Below are 19,733 nucleotides of genomic sequence, written 5' to 3' on the forward strand. Positions count from 1 at the left end.
TTCAATTAATTGTGGTGGTAATGATGGAGACGTAGGAGCAGTGCCTACTGCCTTGCGAAGTTGCGAGACATGAAATACAGGATGGTGGAAAAGTCAACTGATACGCCACTGTACCCACTTGAGCTTCAATTGGAAAAGGTCCATAATAGCATTGGCTTAATTTCTCATTACGGCGCTTGGCAAGAGATTTCTGACTATAGGGTTGGAACTTCAAATACACCAAGTCACCCACATCAATGCTCCTCACAACGTTTTCTATTGGCGGTAGCCCTCATTCGATCTTGGGCCTTGTGCAGCTTGAGTTTCAGTTCCTCAAGTACAACATTACGCTCCTCCAACATGTGTTCAACCGATGATACAGCAGCAGGACCATGCCTATAACGGACTAATGGCGGGGGATCTCACCCATATAACAACCAAAAAGGAGTGGATTGAGTGGTTGTATGGTACGAGGTTGTTGAGAGAGAGAGAAAGAAGAAAGACCTTAATTCTCATTAATGTAATGATCTACTTACAATTGAGAAATATATATATATACAAGGCTAGGAGTCCTAACTACCATACATGTGTTCTACCATACATGTGTCCTATATTAATAAGGAAAGGTTATACACTATAAATACATTATATTCAACACTCCCCCTCAAGCTGGAGCATATACGTCATATGCACCAAGCTTGTTACAAATATATTTAATCCTAGGACCTCTGAGAGATTTAGTGAAGATGTCAGCTAATTGATCATTTGAATTAACAAAACTTGTAGCAACACATCCTGATGCGATCTTCTCTCTAATGAAATGACAGTCAACTTCAATATGTTTGGTCCTTTCATGAAAGACTGGATTGGATGCAATATGTAATGCGGCCTGGTTATCACATATGAGTTTCATCTGGTCATCCTTTCCAAATCTCAACTCTCGAAGAAGATGTCTCAACCATATGAGTTCACATGTTGCCAAAGCCATAGCTCGATACTCGGCTTCAGCGCTAGATCTGGCCACTACATCTTGTTTCTTACTCTTCCAAGATATTAGATTACCTCCAATAAAAACACAGTACCCTGAAGTGGAACGTCTATCTGTGGGTGAGCCAGCCCAATCTGCATCTGTGTAACCAACAACCTGAGTATGACCTCTGTTCTCGTACAACACACCTTGGCCTGGTGTACTTTTGATATATCGAAGAATGCGGATTACAGCATCCCAATGGCTATCACATGGTGACTGTAGGAATTGACTAACAACACTCACAGGAAAAGAAATGTCTGGACGAGTAATGGTGAGATAGTTCAATTTACCTACGAGCCGTCGATATCTCCCAGGGTCTCCTAAAGGCTTCCCCTGTCCTGGTACAAGTTTGACATTCGGATCCATAGGTGTGTCTAGCGGTTTACAGTCTAACATACCGGTTTCTTCCAGGATGTCTAAAGCATACTTCCTTTCGGAAAGGACCACAGCAGAACTGGATTGAGCTATCTCAATTCCCAAGAAATACTTGAGTTTCCCCAAGTCTTTGGTCTGAAAGTGGGTAAAAAGGTGTTGCTTTAGTTTCTGAATACCATCCTGATCACTGCCTGTAATGACGATGTCGTCCACATAAACAACCAAATAAATACACTGCCCCAAAGAGTTATGATGATAGAAAACTGAATGGTCTGCTGTACTGCGAAGCATGCCAAACTCTTGAACAACAGAACTAAAATGGCCAAACCATGCTCGAGGAGATTGTTTCAAGCCATATAGAGAACGACGTAACCTGCATACTAAACTAGACTCCCCCTGAGCAACAAAACCAGGAGGTTGCTCCATATAAACCTCCTCAGCAAGATCACCATGAAGGAAGACATTTTTAATATCCAATTGATAAAGAGGCCAAGAACACATGGCAGCTATGGAGAGAATCAGACGGACAGAAGCAATCTTGGCAACAGGAGAGAATGTGTCACCATAATCAGAACCATAAACCTGAGTATAGCCTTTAGCAACTAAGCGGGTCTTAAGGCGATCAACTTGACCATCAGGACCAACCTTAACTGCGTAGACCCAACGACAACCAACGGTAGATTTACCCGAGGGTAAAACAACAAGATCCCAAGTGCCATTAGAGTGCAGAGCAGCCATTTCATCCACCATTGCCTGTTGCCAGCCTGGATGGGAAAGAGCTTCATGGGTGCTCTTTGGAAGAGAAACAGAGGATATAACAGAAACAAAAGCAGAATAGGGTGAAGATAATCGATGATAACTCAAAAAATTGTAAATAGGATGAGGATTACGAGTAGAGCGAGTACCTTTCCGAACAGCAATGGGTAAGTCATTAGGAGAAGGCAGAGCCGGGGTAGGTGAAGCCGAAGGGATAGGAAGTGAGTCAGCAGGTGCCTCAGCAAAAGGGAGAGGAGCAACGACACGAGGGCGACAATGATAAACTTGAAGTGGTCGAGGAGGCATAGCATCAGGTGGGGAGACAATGGGAATAGGCAAGACTTCAGAAACAGGAAGAGACTCAGAAGTGGTGGAAAAGAATGGTGAGTCCTCAAAGAAGGTGACATCATCGGAGATAAAGTATCGATGAGTCTCAAGGGAATAACAACGATAACCTTTCTGAAGTCTGGAGTATCCCAAGAAGAGACACTTCATGGCTTTGGCGGAAAGCTTGTCCTGTCCAGGAGTGAGAATATGAACAAAGCAAGTACAACCAAAGACACGAGGAGGAAGGAAATAAAGTGGTTGGTCAGGGAAGAGAAGGGAGTGAGGAATCTGATCATGTAAGACAGAGGAGGGCATATGATTAATCAAATAACAAGCGGTAAGAACAGCGTCCCCCCAAAAACGAAAAGGAACATTACTATGGAGGAGGAGAGTACGAGCTGTCTCAACAAGATGTCGATTCTTGCGTTCAACTACCCCATTTTGTTGAGGAGTATGAGCACAAGAAGACTGATGAAGAATCCCATGATGAGACATAAACGAAGTAAATGGGGCTGAAAAATATTCCCTGGCATTGTCACTGCGTAACACACGAATAGAAATATTGAACTGGGTTTGGATTTCAGCATAAAATTTCTGGAAAATAGAGAATAACTCAGCTCGATTTTTCATTAAAAATAACCAAGTACATCGAGAATAGTCATCAATGAAAGTGACAAAATACTGAAATCCTAAAGTAAACGCAGTCCGACAAGGACCTCAAACATCAGTGTGGACAAGCTCAAAAGGAGACTTTGCCCGATTATTCAAACGCTTTGGGAACGAGACACGAGTATGTTTGCCAAGCTGACATGACTCACACGGAAGCGACGATAAAGTGGAAAAACGAGGGACCATCTTTTGGAACTTGGAGAGACTAGGATGGCCCAGACGATTGTGAATAAGGAGAAGAGCATCAGTGGAAATGCAAACTGCAAGAGATGAATCCGAGGTGAGGTGATAGAGGCCTTGAGACTCACGTCCTATGCCAATCGTCTTCCCCGTACTCCGGTCCTGCAAGGTCACAAATTTATCAGAAAAGGTAATAGAGCAATTAAGAGTACGAGTGATTTTGCTGATGGAAATAAGATTAAAAGGACATTCAGGAGTATAAAGGACAGAAGTGAGAGGTAGAGAAGGCAGAGGAAGGGCCAAACCAATACCTTTAGCCACAGTTTGAGAACCATTAGCTAAGGTAACAGTAGGTAAAGCAGAGGTAGTAGTAATAGAGGAGAAAAGATCCTTATTACCAGATAAGTGATCAGAAGCTCCAGAATCTAGAATCCAGGGTCCAAGAGAAGATGTGTGGGTAAGGCAGGCAGAGGCATTACTAGGCTGGGCAACAGAGGCAACAGAAGCCTGAGATGCGGAAGAGCTCGGAGGCTGAGGCAGCGGAGAATCAGAGGACTGGGCCACATGGGCAGTGCGAGGAGGTCGTCCATGTAACTGATAGCAACGATCGCGAGTGTGGCCAAGTTTATTGCAATAGGTGCAATGAGGACGTTGACCTCTACCTCGGGTACCACTGCGGCCTCCTCGAGAGCTAGTTTGAGAAACTAACACAGAAGAATCTGAAGTGCTATCAAATGGCAAAGTCTGAGTGGAGGAGATACGGAGGAGGCGAGCAAACACATCATCCAAGGACGGAACTGATGAACTACCAAGAATCTGATCGCGGACAGGCTCAAGATCCGGACGGAGGCCAATAAGAGTAAGAACCATGAAGAACTTGTCAAGCTGTGTTTGTTGAGCCCCAACATCAGGAGTAAGAGGCATCACAGTCAAGAACTCCTCCTTAAGAAAGGCAATCTGGCCAATATAAGTAGATAGATCCAAGTCCTGTTGGCTGAGATGGACAATAGCAGAAGCCACCTTATAAAGATGCTGGATATCATTCGTATATAATCCTTTGGCCTGAGTCCAAAATTTAAAACAAGTTTTGTAGGCCCGAAGATGAAGAAGAATCTTGGGATCAACCGATTGCCATAATACACTACATAACTGTGCATCTATCTTCCTCCAGTGTACGCGGTCAACCTCAGGGATATCTGCCTCCTGTGTAATCAAGTGATCCTCATATCCTTGACCCATAAACCAAAGTTCAACAGAGGCAGACCAGGAAAGATAATTGTCACTGCCAACCAATTTCTCCGAAGTAATCATAGGAGATCCAGATATAACAACGGAAAAAATGGAATTTTTAGTAGTCATATCTACTTATCTAGAGAATGAAGTATGTTTGGATCGAAGAGAGCCCTAATACGGCTTCAGATTGCGGCGTGGCACCACCGAAAAAGGGAGACGGCCTCAGATCGCGGCGTGGTACCACCAGAAAGGTAGAAGAACACTTCCCAAGGCACGTGCAGGGATTGGAGTGGAGAAAAAGTAGTCGGAGCTTCGTCGGAAAGACTGTTTGGAGGGCCGACGGAGACAAAATCCCCAAAAGAGGTACGTGCAGGGCTCGGATGGGAGAACCAGGGAGGTAGGGAGGCTGGTCGGCGTCAGGCGAAGCTGGAGGAGGAGGCGCGTCGCCGGAAAAGGCCTCACGCGCCGGCGTGTGAGATGCAACTGCCGGCCGGAAAATTGCGCGTGGACGGCGCGTGGAGGCTCTTTTTGGTGCCGGTGCCTTCACAAAAGTTGGAGATCTCCTCCAGGCGCTCCTTCTGGTATGGTCGGTGTCGGAAAAATACGTCGCCGGAAGTTCGCCGGAAAATTCGCCGGAAAAATTCTCCGGCGGTGAGTGGTTTCTGTCGACGATCCGAATGACCGGAAAGTATTGGGAGATGGGGAAGGTGACCGGAATGAAACACGGTCACCGGAAGGTTTCCCGGAGTTGATGACACGGGAAACAGGAAAGAATTAGGTTTTCTTCCTTGGCTCTGATACCATGTTGAGAGAGAGAGAAAGAAGAAAGACCTTGATTCTCATTAATGTAATGATCTACTTACAATTGAGAAATATATATATATACAAGGCTAGGAGCCCTAACTACCATACATGTGTCCTACCATACATGTGTCCTATATTAACAAGGAAAGGTTATACACTATAAATACATTATATTCAACAATAACTAAAAGAAATAGTAATTTTTCTAATATAATAAGGAAACTAAAGAAATAGAAACTTGACAAAACGTTGATCACTAACTAAAATAGAAACTTAAAATCTATGACTAGTCCCAAGTTGAATTTAAATCATCATTAGTGTCCCAAATTAAGGCTTAAGCGTTGGGACCGGTTTTTCCCCTTCTCTTATAAGTCTTCAAAAGATATTTCCAACATTGTTTCCCATCACTTAATTCATTTGAGAAAAAGGTGCCCTTGGATGGATTAAATTGTTTTCTTTCATTGAAGTGACCAAAAGCATTTTCTGTCTTGATTGGTTCCTCTGACAATTTATTTTTACTTGGTAGGTTCAGAATTAGCTTGTTTTTCGTACTAATGTAGCTGTCTTTACCTGTTGTAAACAAGTTTTCACTTTAATTAACCTTCTGACATTCTGTAGATGCATAAAGCATTTCTAAGTTTCAGGTGCATTTTGAATTCTAAGAAGCAAGAAGCTTACTATAAAAATCTTTTCTCCAATATTTCTTTTTAGATGATTATAAGAGCTTTGTTAACAGCAACTTTTGGATGCTGCAGGAAATGGTCATATTGGTCATTGCAACCAGGGAAACAATATGTACCTCTTTCCAGGGTCAGTTTTTGCACTTCCACTTAGAAGTGAGTGTTAATCTAAGTTTCATTTTTCCTTGTACCTTGTTTTATTTTTCACCTGTCTGGTCATGCAGGATTGGACTTGGTACCCTTCTATCAGGTTCCAGGATTATCTCAGATGGCATGCTACAGGCTGCAGCAGAGTGGTTTGTGTTAAATATTTCCTTTTGAACTAATTTCTATTAAAATGAATGCTATGATAATTCGGTCTTCGGGAAACTCAAAATTTATTGTAAAAATATATCATGAACAAATCCAGAGGATCTTTTGTTTTTTTTTTTAAAGCAAATTCAGGCTACAAAGGAGGAGGAAAGCAGTTCATTTTCAATTAAGGAGGGGAAAAGAAGAGAACATGTATTGTCATTTAGGAATAATTTGGGAACTTATGTAAATAACATGAAATGATTTGAACATTGCAAAATTGCAGTTTCCCTGACTCAAGAATTATTTACTCGTCCAGATAAAACTAGTCGCTGATGATGTAAAAGTTCATCCATAATTCAAGAGTTAAAGTTTTTTAATAATAAAAATCTATCCTCTAGCCCAGAAATGATAGATTTTCAAGTTTTCTGACACTCTGAAACTTGCAGTCTAGCCGCATACATGACAGAAGAAGAGGTTCTCAAAGGGATGATATATCCTTCAATATCTAGGTACAGAACTTGAGTTTTCCTTCTATTGGCTGTTGGATGGATTTACTTTTAAATTTAAAAGGTCTTCTGGATGTAAGTTAACATAATTCATATCTGCAGCATACGTGATATAACAAAGGAGGTAGCTGCAGCTGTTGTGAGAGAAGCCATAGAAGAAGATCTAGCAGAAGGATACCGTGAAATCGATGGCCGAGAGCTCTGTAAACTTAACCAGGTATATGTCTTACTACTGCAATAAAAAAAGTTTAATTTATTCCCTTCTATATTTGAAAATTTTCTTGCATGATGTTTTGTTGGAATCATGTTGGCATGGTTGTGGAAAGTTGTTAGGATGCCCCTGCATGGATGCTAGTAATATGAGGGGTCATATATAGAATTCCATTTATTTTCACCTTTTAATTGAAAACCATCAGGTCCACGTCATGTGGTAAATTAAGCTGTTATATCACTTTGTGAGACTGATTTCCAGTAAGAGATTATCCGTGGGGGTTTCCTATCAAATTTTCTTCTCTGTTGATATCCATATGCATGTCATATCAGTGTCATATGGTCAAAACATTTCCTAACTTAATTTTAGCTGTTTTCAGAATGAAGAGGAAAGGAAATTCAAAGTTTCATAGGAATGCTTGTTTGTGTAGATAAGAAAGGAAATTTCAAAGGGAAAGTAATCCAAGAAGACCTAAGTTTTTACCAAATTAATTTGCATCAATTAAACCTATAAAAGATAAATAATATCCGGGCAACTGAAATTTGAAACTTCCCATTCTCATTAAATATTTGTCCCTTGGATTGAGTTGCTCATCTAGTACATGTTATTTTAAAACAAAAAATAAATAAAATAAATAAAAATAAAAATGACCACTAGTCAGCCAGAGTAAAATGGTGTGTTGAGAAAATGATGTTGGCTAACTTATAAGGATGGGTACCTTGTTTGGTACCCCTTATTGTCTTTTGACCAGAAACTTAAAGAATGAATAAATAAATAACAAAGTTTTTTGGGAAAGAATAGGATCTTCAAGGGTTGCATATATAGTTAGATGAAAAATTCTAGACCTCTTAAGGAATGGTGAGACTTTATAAAAGATGTATGAATATTTTAGGTGTAGAAAAATCTTAGGAACCTATGGAAAGATTAACACTTGTTGATGTTCTAAAATGTTTTAGGCAAATTCTAGAAATGTTTTAAGAAACTCTGTTAACTAGATTGCTCCTTGGGAGCCTACAGATAGTTGGAGAACCCATTTGGGAAAAGCACCTTGAACACCTTTGGGATCTCTCCACCTCCCAAATTCATCAAAAACCTTGCAAAGAATTTTGTGTGTGTGTGTGTGTGTGTAATACAAGTTTCCATCCGTCTACCCTTAAATGTACAAGTTAACATAACAACAGAAGGATGCTTGTGACTAGTTAAGTGCCACATGGTTGGCTTAGAAAACAAGCAGACCTATGATAGTTGGTATGAGAGGATGGCTTCAAAGGGTTTCTAATGAAGGGAGAGAGTCATGTGCTAAAATCTTGTAAGTAGAAACTTAATATGAGGTAGCAATCTTAAGGGCTGAAGCTAACATTGATGAAGGCAAGAAAAAATAAAATGTCAAGATGCTCTTAGTTCCATTGGGTCACAAGTAGTTAAGGTGGAAATATTGTCATAGACAGAGTGGCTTGACTTGGTGGAGCAAGGTATGGAGCAATGCATGCCTAGATAAGCTTAGTCAGCAGCTTTAGGAGCTCAAGGGTGGCATGTTGAGAATGATCACCTTGCATTACATGACACGCAGCAAGAAAACACACTCTTCTAGACAAAGTAGTGGAGTTGTTAGCTAATTTTGGGTCTTGCTTTGGCAAGGTACATTGGGACTTGGTGATATGCAAAAAGGCCATTGCCAAGGGATTTGTTGCTTTCTGAGCTCACCCAAGGTAGAGGTGCCCAAGCCTAAACCCTTTGATAGAAGAAGGGATGCCAGGGAGCCAGAAATTATTTGTGGTAGGTGAATAAATACTGAGGTGATGACACTAACCGGTGAGCATGCCAAGGTACAAATCATGACAATCATACCACTATTCTGTCATGGCTCAAGGTCATCAACTTGGAAGAAAAAGTGAGTGAGAAGACTTAAAAGAGCGACTCTAATTGTGGAAACATCCTACAAGAAGGCTGACCACAAGGGGAAGTGGGGTTTGTTGGTGGAGAAATATTCTTCATCACTTAAGAGTTGTCCCAGCATGTGGGGTTTCTCATCATCGTGAATGGAGTATTTGGTGAAAATGGTCTATTAGAAAATTTTCAGAACACAGTACGGAGGGATATACTAGAAATGGAGACTGAAACCTACTATGACTGGATAGGGACTTTGTGCAATTTTTTAAGCTAGGTGGAGGAGAGTATCAATTTGTCATGTCCCATGCAAATGCTCCTTTGGGTTGTATATAGTTGGGGTAGAAAATTCTAGAACTCTTCAGAGTTGTATAGAAATAATTGCATATTTGATAGCAGAAGTGAAAATGGTCATTGAGAAACATTTTTGTTTTTTTGAAAATGAAAACAGTGAATCTGTTTTTGGATAATTTTCGATTTTCAAAATACTTGTATTTTTAAACCACAAATAGAGCATTATTTAATGTTTTCTAAAATGACAGGATATCCCAAAACTCTGTGCAAAGAGGAATCTAGAAATGCCTACTTTAGAATTTTGGTGAGCCAAATACTGCACAATTGGCTTAGGAACAAATTCGTGGTATTTAGCTTATACTTGATGTGCATCTGCTGAAAACTTGTTTTCTTTTTTCTTGTTCTCTTTTTATTTCATGGAGAATCGTGGGAACATTTAGAAGAGTGCATTAACTTCATGCCAGAGAGATGAGTGATATGGGTGTTACACAAAAAAAAATTTTGTTTGGCGACTGAACATGTACCACTGAAGCAGATTTTTTTCCAAAGCAAACCATTTTTTGACAGGAAGGAATGAAATTTGAGGTGTGGAATTCCTATTTTCATTTTTATGTTTTTACAAATAGGTATGTTGCTGACTCAAATAATTTAATGAGTTTTTCTTATAAAAAATGTCTCTCTCTTCCCAGTATATGTTTGCCTTGCTCAACCAGTTTAATCCTTCCAGTATATCTTTGCCCATCTTTAAGTTCTCTCTCTCTCTCTCTCTCTCTTCCAGTGCAGGTTTGCTCAACTTTAAGATAACTTGTAGTATAACCCTTCCTGTATATGTTTGCCCAGCTTTAAGATAGTTTGTGGTGTAACCCACTTGTGCCAAACTAGTGTTTATTGGTTCTAGAGATGCCTGGAGATCAGTTTCTGCCAACCTCTGATTGGGCCATAGTTAATCAGTTTTGAGTGTTACAACCCATTATCATTTTAAAAACTGGTAATAATATTTAAAATGTTAAGGATAAATTGAAAGAATTAAAAAAATATTCAAAGAATACTGACATTTTAGAATTTGATAATCTAGTTGAGATTTAAAATATTGACCATGTATTGAAAGTTAATCATGTCCATTTAACTTAGTTCACTAAAAAAATTGGGAATGGATGATGATAATTTCTTGCTCTAATTAAGGCGTGTTGTACATAATCAAAGTAGACACCGAAATGAAAATTCGACATGAGACTCTTTAACTTGGGAATTAATCATTTAGGCAGTTCAAAGTTAGAATTTTCATGATTAGAAGCTGCCTCAAGCTTTGTGTGTAAAGTCAAGGGCATCCCCATATTCAGATTCAAAGTATCTGTATTTTTTGCAGGAGGAACTTGCAACTTTTGTGGAGGGCAACATGTGGGATCCAGACTACCCAACACTGGTTTACAAGCAGGATTGATCATTCTGCATTGAGGTCGGTCCGTCTACCGAATCATACTTGGTAATTGAATACCCAAGGGGCCAGAGCTGCTCAACATGAATATACACTAACACGATCATGAAATCGTTGTCTGTAATGATCCTAGTGCTAAATCATCTGTCACTGCTCATTAGAAACTTCAATCTGTGCTCCGTTAATGGTGAGTTTGTTCTATGCTGCTTGTATTACTTACCTGACGGGGTTTCTGAAGTGATTCTTCGAAATAAACCAACCAAATTTTCTCAAAATTTTCGGAACTTGAGTATGTACATTTCTGTTTAAACATCAATCCAATCAAACCTTCTTTGTCCTGATCATACCATTTTTGCCTTAATGGTTTGGATTATTTGCATTTTTGTCAAATGAGTTCGAGTTTACAGCATCTTTACCTAAATGGGATGCATAACTTTCTATAGAAGGAAGATGGACATATGGAAGTCTTATAGAAAACTAAGGCTAAATGTAAGGTTTGAAGGCAAAAATAATAGAAAAAAATATATATGAAAAAATAATTTTTCTCTTTGATTGTTCTGGATAATTTTGATTTAAAAAATAAGTTCCGTTTGCTCATATTTTTTTAAACTTGTTCTTAAGTTAAAGTACAAGAAACAATTTTTAGTGTTTTATAAAATAAAATAAATAAAAAAACTTGTTTGGATAAATCGTTTTAAACTATATATATATATATATATGTATATGTATATTGTTTTGATTTTGTAAAAGCATTACAAATTTGATTTATATAATATAAATTTAATTTAATTTAAGTTTCATTAAAAAAAAAATAGTTTTATAATTACAAATAAATTTAAAAAATAAATAGTTTTTAGTAAAACATGAATAATAAAATTATAAATTATTTTTTTTATAAAAAATATACTATTTTAGTATATGTTAGAAACATAAGGGTATTAACATTTTCATAAATATTTTTGGTTAAAAGTGAATAATAATAATTTTTAACAATATTGTATTTAAAATGAATAATGAATCAATTTTAACTTTTTAAACATGTAAATGAGTCAAAATTTTCATTTCATGTATGTTAGCTCAAAGGTTCTTCTAATCAGATTTTAATGATAATAAACCATGGTTAAGTAACTAATTGGTTTGAATTGAAAGAATCTTAGGTATAAATTTGGAAATTCATCAAATGACAAAATAGACACAAGATCGAGACTTTTGATCATACGAAACAAATGTAAGATGAATGTATGAGTGCACTTGAGTACAATTTTTACTTGTTTTCTAAAAACTGTTCTCTATTTTACTTTATTTTTTAAAACCGTTTTTAGATAACAATGACCAAGCAGTGTTCAAAAATTTTAAAACATAATTTTCTATTTTTTAAAACAAAAAAAAAAGTTTTTAAATCATACAACTAAACAAACTCTCAAACTATTAAAAAAGTGTAAAATTTTCAAACTTTTATTTTATTTTATTTTAAAGAAATATCCTTTTTTTCATTTTACTCAAACATTGAAAATTTCATTTTTCCTTTGTCTTAGTGTCTATTAGGAATATAACATAGCCAAATTGTAAAGATGAAAAACCTCTTTGATATTTTAAAGTAATTACCTCCAAGCTAAAGCATGTAATGATGAAAAATTGGTAAGGTTCATCACAGGAGGAAAACAAAATCAACTCCAAGTTACAATACATTTGTAGGAGGAATCTACTCACTTGAAGGATTAAAGGAGTAAAAGGCTAATTAGTTATAAATTATTTTGGATGTAGCTCCCAAATTTCTAAATTATCTTTTTATAAATATGGAGATTATCTTATTTCTTTCACAATTATTTGTTGGAAAATATTAAGGTACAAAATCGGTACCTATCAAATTTCATATTTGGACCTTTGAATATGTGTGAAACTTAGGATATTAAATGATGGTATAAATAAATGAGATTCGAGAGTGCATGCACGATACCATCTGGTTGATGGTGACTTATGAAAATGAGACCAAAAAGTTGTTATAGGTATTGTTGTCAAACTCTTACTTGTTTTAAAAATCGATAAAAATCTCTTATCATCAATGTTTTCACAACCGAATGAAAGTGAGACCAATAGTTGGATTCATCGAATTGTTGGCATTTTGTCATATATATAACGCTAGTTTTAAATCATGTCAAGATTTATGGAACTTAAGTTTGTTACTTTGGACATTTCTAACAAGAAGTATCTATCATGGATATGTAATGTCAAAATCCATTTGGACATCATAGACAGTGGAGAAACAATTAAAGAGATCACACCAAAGTTTTAATTTTTTCTAACATCATCTCCATGGTAGCTCAATGGTTAAGTAATTCCAATTTTGATGTAAAAAAATCAAAGGTTAAATGACACTAATGTGTTTATTGTGTAAGCACAAGGTTCAAAATGCTATATCATCTTAATTCAAGAGTCTCTTGTAAGAAGCAAAATGCAAGACTCGAGAGAAAGGTGCAAGAAGACTTCATAATTTTCATGAAAGTCTTAATTAGGTTTTCTTTGAATTATCTTGCATGTAGTTCTAATATTTCTGCTCCCCATGAATTTTGCATGATCTACCTAGCCTAGGAGACTTCCTTAAACCTCAAATATTTCATGAGAATGCTTAAGTTTTCTTAAATATACTTTTGACTTACTCAAAATGTTTTAAACTTAAAAATACATCAAAATATCAATTAAAAATTCAAGAAAAGTTGGTCAAATTTCATATGAGCTTATTTAAGAATGTTTGAAACCCAAAATGTGCTTAAAATTTCAGTCTTCTTGTGCTAGAACACATGGAAAACCACTTGGATGTCCATTTGCTTTGTTTTGCCTTAGGAAGCCATTGGATGTGAAAAAGAAAACAAATTTTTTGTATTATTCATATTCCCAAAAAATAGAGGGATTATAAGGAAATAAATAAATAAGTTGTACAATAAATTAGGAAACTAAATCAAATCTTACAAATATACAATCCCTAAAAATGAGTGTTTAACGAATAAAATAAGATCCCCTTGATTTTGAATAAAGCTATATGTTTTCAAGAATTTTGTGAATCTCTCAAACCATACTCTAGGTGATTGTTTTAAGCCCATATAAAGACTTCTTTAAGTTACATATCTTATCATCAAACAAATTCTCAAATCTTGGTGGAAGGTTCATGTATACTTCTTCATCTAAATTCCTATGCAAAAAAAAAAAAAAAACATATCAAATTGGTGAAGAAACCAATCTAGATTAACAACTAGAGATAAAAGGACTCTAATGAAATTCATTTTTGCTACTGGAACAAATGTCTCTTGATAGTCAATTCCAAGAGTTTGTATTTAATGGTAAATACCCATTTGTAGCCAACTATTTTTTTTTCCACTTGGCAACTCTACTACTTCTCAAGTCCCATTCTTATGTAAGACTTTCATTTCCTCAAATATAGCTTCCCTCCATTTAGAGTTTTTTAAAGCTTTTTATATATTGTTGGGGATAGATTCTAAGATCAGATTAGTTGTAAAGTCTTCATATCTAGGACTAAGACGATGATAAGACGTAAAATTAGACAAATGGTGTTTTGTACAAGTTTTAACCCCATTCCTAATTGCAATTGGAATATCTAAGTCAGATGCAAAGAAAGAACTTGAAAGGGGTAAAAGATGTGCAATACCTATTTCTGGAGTTAAATATTGATTGTGAGATAGAAATCGGATCTATTACATTATCCCGTTTTCATTTCCTTCACTTGTTGTTGTTCCAACTCACTGCTAGCTTCTCTTTGGCTAATAGGTTGGTCAAATTTGATAAGGGAAAGGTCATTTATAATTGGATATATAAATGAAAAGGGTTGACTCATGGAGTCTGACAAATATTCAATTCTAATTTTCTCCATTTGAAGATCCGTCCTAGGATATTTAAAAAATTGATATCCATAATCACAATTTTTTATATATATATATAAAGGATGGAAACACTTGTACCTTTTTTTGCGGGAGAGCGATGGTAGAAATACTTGCAATGAAGATGAAAATAATGAAGAATGTGGTTATTTATGATGGTATGAGGGTAACTCATAGTTTTGTAGTGCAGCCTTTATTAGTTGTCCCAAAGGTAAAAAAAAAAAAAGATTGACGATGTACTAGCCTTTTTCATACGCATATTCCTTGTCAAGTGAGGTTATATATCATGATCATTGATGGACGTAGCAATTTGAATATGGCTTCACAAGAGTTTATTGAGAAGCTAGACCTTAAAATAGAGTAACATCTAAATCCATTTTGAGTAGCATGGATTAATGACACCTCTATTTTAATAAGTTTTTGTTGCTTAATCACATTCTTTTTTGGTAAGGACTTTGAAGAATCTATATCATGTAAGATCTTGGTTTTTTGGTAAAAAAAAGTTCAACATGATGACTATGAAAATACATATACTCTCATACACAATGGGTGTAAGGAGATCCTTCGTCCAATGAAATATGCGTATGAAGTCCCACTAATTAAGAAGTCAAAGGAAGCACAACAAAAAATAGTACTTACTATGCACTAATTTGAAAAGATGTGAGAAAAAAAAAACAAAATTAGAAATAAGAACTATAAAGAAGCAATGAATGCACATCAAAGATATATTTGATTTGAAGAAGGTGATTTAGTAATGGTTCATCCACGTCTAAAAAGATTTCATCTGGGCACATATCAAAAGCTTCAAGCTAAGAAAATAGGTTTATTTCCAGTTCTAAAGTGGTTGGGTGAGCATGTGTATTTGCTAAAGCTTTCTTCAGAATTGCATTTTAGTTTAATATTTAAAATGGAAGATTTGTTTGTCTACCATGATCATCAAAACTAGGTAAGTGAAGAATCTAATCTTCAATTTCCATTTAATCTTAGCTTATGTCCTAAGATCAAGTATGTTCTTGAAGATAAACTTGTGTCTACTCAACAAAGTGAATACAAAATTATTTTGGTGAAATGATGAGGCAAACCACACTCTCAAAATATATGAATTACAACAACATATTTTCAAAAGTTTAACCTCAATCTCTATGATTTGTATCAAGTATCTAACTTGTTGGAGTCGAGTTCTTTTAAGTCAAAGGGATTGATAGGGAAAAGCCTTTTAAAATACGTTTAAGAAAAAAAATGAAAGACATAAATAAACTTTAAGTAGGATTAATATTAATTTCAATTAAATTAGAATTAGCATTAGCTGTAATTAAAGTAGGATTAGTATTTGGAGTCTAATTAAGATTAGCTAATTAGGTTATAAGACCATTAGAATTAGAGTCATAATGAGCTATTAGAATCCTAATATACTTTGGATTTCTTAAAGAAACCTATAAATTAATTTTGATTAATATTAATAATGTTACATTTTTTTTTTTTTTTTTGCAATTGTTGCAATTCTCAATGGTGATACTCCATTATTTTTCTTCTAGGTGAGACTCCTAGAAGGTTTTAGTGAGATTCTAAGGTTTCTATCTCTTCTCTTCTTATCTTCTTTCTTTCTATTTTTATTTATTTTATTTATCATAAACTTTATTCTTTGTTCCTCTCCTTACACCCTAAAAATAAAAACCCTAGTCCACTTATTTGATTGTAGGCAATCATCCTAGAGTTGTCCTACATCCATGACATATCTAGAAAGTGCACCATAAAAGCCACAAGTAAATAATAGAAATACTTTGAGTTATCTCAACTAATTATTTTCCCATTAGGGATTAATCATTGTGGTTGGCACAGCCATAAAAGGATAATATAAAAGTTTGAACACTTCAAGGAGACTTCCTTTCCTTGAGCTCTAGTACTCCATGATTTGGAATGCGAGTTTGCACTCAAGTTGACATCATTAATGAAATAAAGGGGTTTATCTCTTGAATCTTTGGATTTTGAAGGGTATTTTTTTACATAATATTTTTTTTTAATGTTGTATTCCTAATGACATTAAAACTAAAATACATGGATTTATCTCTTAAATCTTTCAATGCTAATGAATGTCTTCCTATCTGAAAGGAAAATTTCTTACTTGCCTTAGGAGAAGACAGAATGGTAGTTGGTTGACGTTTGTTGTGTTCTTCCACCAACCTTGGTAAATGGTTGAACAAAGTTTTGAGTTGAGTTGAAGAGGAGGTAATCCCTTTGATTTGTTATGAGTTATAAGACTATTGTAGTGTGACAACTAGATAAGCTAATGATGATTTGCCTATTAACCTTATTCACATATGAACTTGAGTTTTCTTTGAAGTCATAAGCTTGGTGGGACGAAACTTTTAAGTCCTGAGATGAAAATGGTGATAACTAAATATTGTCCCTTTAGGAGTGCTAGATATTTATAAATACAAATTTCTTAATTTGAAACCACTAAATCAAATGATTTAGAAAATGATACTAAATCCCTTGAAATTTGTTGTTAAAATTATATATTTAATTTTGAAATATTTTAGTGGGGTGACTTCTTTAGATGTTCACATGTGTAACTAGATAAAACATGTTAATAGAACTTAGGTCCATCAAAATTTTGGGGTTTACATTGAATTAGCATTTCAAATCCTAAAAACACTACACATGTGAATAAGTTGAAGTGCATGCTTTTATCATATGAACCACACTCTATTTATGGTAAGAAAATCATATACCTCAATATATATAACCCTTAAATGCACATTTAACTATCACTCATTTTTGCCTTCTTATTTTAAGAAAAATTAAATTTAAGTGACCAAACCTAAATACAAGCAAGTATTATAAAAGATTGTGTAAATGTGGTAATTGTGGGGATTGGGGAGTGCTCATGTATGAAGCCAAATTTGTTATAAAGGTGGTTTAACTAATTAGCAAAACAAAAATGTTGAGAATCCCTAAGAATGCATGTTTATTCATTGATGCATAATAAAATAATTTAGAATTAATCAATTAAAAGGATGAAAATATCCCAAATTTATAAATCTAACCTTCTTCACTTTTAAACTTGAAAAGCAATTCTTTTTTTTTTTCCATAAACACCCTTTAATATTTGGATTATTTATATGTAAGTTTTAAAAGAGAGTGTGTAGACCCCCATTTAGGGGTTTATTCTTTGCAAATTATTTTGCCAAGTGGAGGGCTCTTAAAGAGCCACGTGTTGCCTCAAAAGAAGCCGTTATAGAATCACAGTGGTTTTGCTGAAGAAGGAATGAGCCAATGACACGTGTGATAGAATATTCTTGGGTGGTTTTGAGGAAATGAAAAAGAGTTGAGGCCATTACCGGGCAAGACGGGTGGAGAAAGAAGATGTTGGAGAGGTTTTTTTGGAGTAAGCTATAAAGGGTGGAAAGCAGGAAAAATGGTGTGTGAGAGCAAAAAAAAGAACAACTGAGAACCAGAGGGAGGGGGAAAGGTTGTTGGAGAGAAAAGGAAGTTGGATGAAGGAAACCAGTGAGAGGTCTGTGAAGAACCAGAGAGAGAGAGAGTTTTAGAGGAAGCACTGAGAGAAAGAGAGGATAAAGGATTCATCAGACTGCATTTTCCTGGAGGTAAGTTCTTCATCGTAACACCCCTGCTACTTTATGGGTTTCTTTCGTTTGCTATTTCTGTAATTTGTTGTATGCTTGGATGTGGCTATCAGAGGCCCACATGTTTGTTGTTGATTTTGGGTATGAATATCAAAGGATCATACATTCATTTCAACTGATTTCTAGGATTGTTTTTTTGTTTCATCTCCCATTTTTTTGATTCTCTTTATGCATAATTTGATTTTGCCTTTAATCCGTTGTGTCGTATCGTAAGTTTCGTTGTATTCTTTGTTTCTCTATTAAAACCACTTTGGATTCACTCACCTATGTTTAAGCCCATTGATTTTAACGTGAAACGTGGCTTAGTGCGGTACTTGGTTATCGCTTTGTGTTTCTTTCTTTTGTGCTCAATTCTATGCATCTCATTCCTCATCTATTGTATTTTTGTCCCATTGTGCTGGTCATCCCTTGATGCAATGGAGAAATGGAAAATAGGCAGGTTTTCGGTTTGGTATCTAGTGTTTTTGGACATTTTGACTCATCCAGTGGTCTCAGAGTGCCTCTTATGGGATGGAATACTATATATACAAGGAATGACTCATAAATTTTTTATGATTTTGGGTAGCTGCTACGTCTATTTCTTTCATTCTTCCCATGTTATGACATCAAACAATGATAAAGAATGGGTTTCATCCTCTTGCAATAATGGTGATAATTTCATAGCAGTTGTAGAAGGTTCTAGTTATGTACAGTGAGGGACCATAATGAAACGACAATGACAAATGGGTGCTTCTCTTGATGGGTCCCGCGAGTGTTTTACGATGGATGAGAAAAGGTCATGGGATGTTATAGAGAAAACTTACTCAAAGAAATGCTGCAAATCTTTGGTAAAAAAAGACTGGGAAGATGCAACATGTTCTATCTACATGGAATACCCTCACAATGTTGTTCTTCTCCTTTGCTCGTCCTATGATAAGGGTTGTCGTCCTTACGCGTTTGGTACCTACTTTCACTACTCCAATTGCCTTGACCAATACTAGAAAGCCTAAACCACCTTTCATACCCACCGAACTCGTCTCCACACCCATCATTTCCTCTCTTCACACCTCAATCCCATTCCTCTCCCCAGACCCCATCTTGCTCACTCTAGAACCAACTCTCTCTCTCTCTAAAAAAATGTGTGAAATCTTTCATGTTCAGGGTGGGCAATGTAAGAATTAGATAGAAGCCAAGTTCTGGGATGTGGTCTGTGTTGAGCATGACATTGACTCCACCGGGCGCTACCAAAGTGACACGGAGTTGCAATTGGAGTGAGTCAATGTGTACTATAACAAGGCGAATTATGGGAGGCTCGTACCTAGGGTAGTGTTCATGAATCTGGAGCCGGGCACCATGGACAGCGCCACACTCTCTGTTCACCAGCTTGTTGAGAATGCAAATGAGTGTATGGTTCTTGAAAATGAAGCCCTTTATGACATTTGCTACCGTACACTCAAGCTCACCATGCCCAGTTTTGGTGACTCGAACCATTTAATTTATGCCACAATGAGTAGAGTCACATGCTGCCTCCACTTCCCTGGCCAACCGAATTAAAAT

General features: G+C 36.1%; 1 protein-coding gene across 1 annotated transcript in view; it reads left to right on the top strand.

Annotated features, from left to right (window-relative positions):
• Positions 1-11,004, top strand: part of LOC117932479 (NAD-dependent malic enzyme 62 kDa isoform, mitochondrial) — a 76,869-nt gene extending 65,865 nt beyond the window's left edge. Inside the window, exons 15-19 of the mRNA XM_034853744.1 lie at positions 6,109-6,163; positions 6,258-6,329; positions 6,774-6,836; positions 6,936-7,050; positions 10,592-11,004. Coding sequence (XP_034709635.1) covers positions 6,109-6,163; positions 6,258-6,329; positions 6,774-6,836; positions 6,936-7,050; positions 10,592-10,666 — 380 coding nt within the window. The 3' untranslated portion in view covers positions 10,667-11,004. The remainder of the gene's footprint in view (positions 1-6,108; positions 6,164-6,257; positions 6,330-6,773; positions 6,837-6,935; positions 7,051-10,591) is intronic.
• The last annotated feature ends 8,729 nt before the right edge of the window (positions 11,005-19,733 follow it).

This window comes from Vitis riparia, chromosome 15, assembly GCF_004353265.1.
Source record: "Vitis riparia cultivar Riparia Gloire de Montpellier isolate 1030 chromosome 15, EGFV_Vit.rip_1.0, whole genome shotgun sequence".
NCBI lineage: Eukaryota > Viridiplantae > Streptophyta > Magnoliopsida > Vitales > Vitaceae > Vitis > Vitis riparia.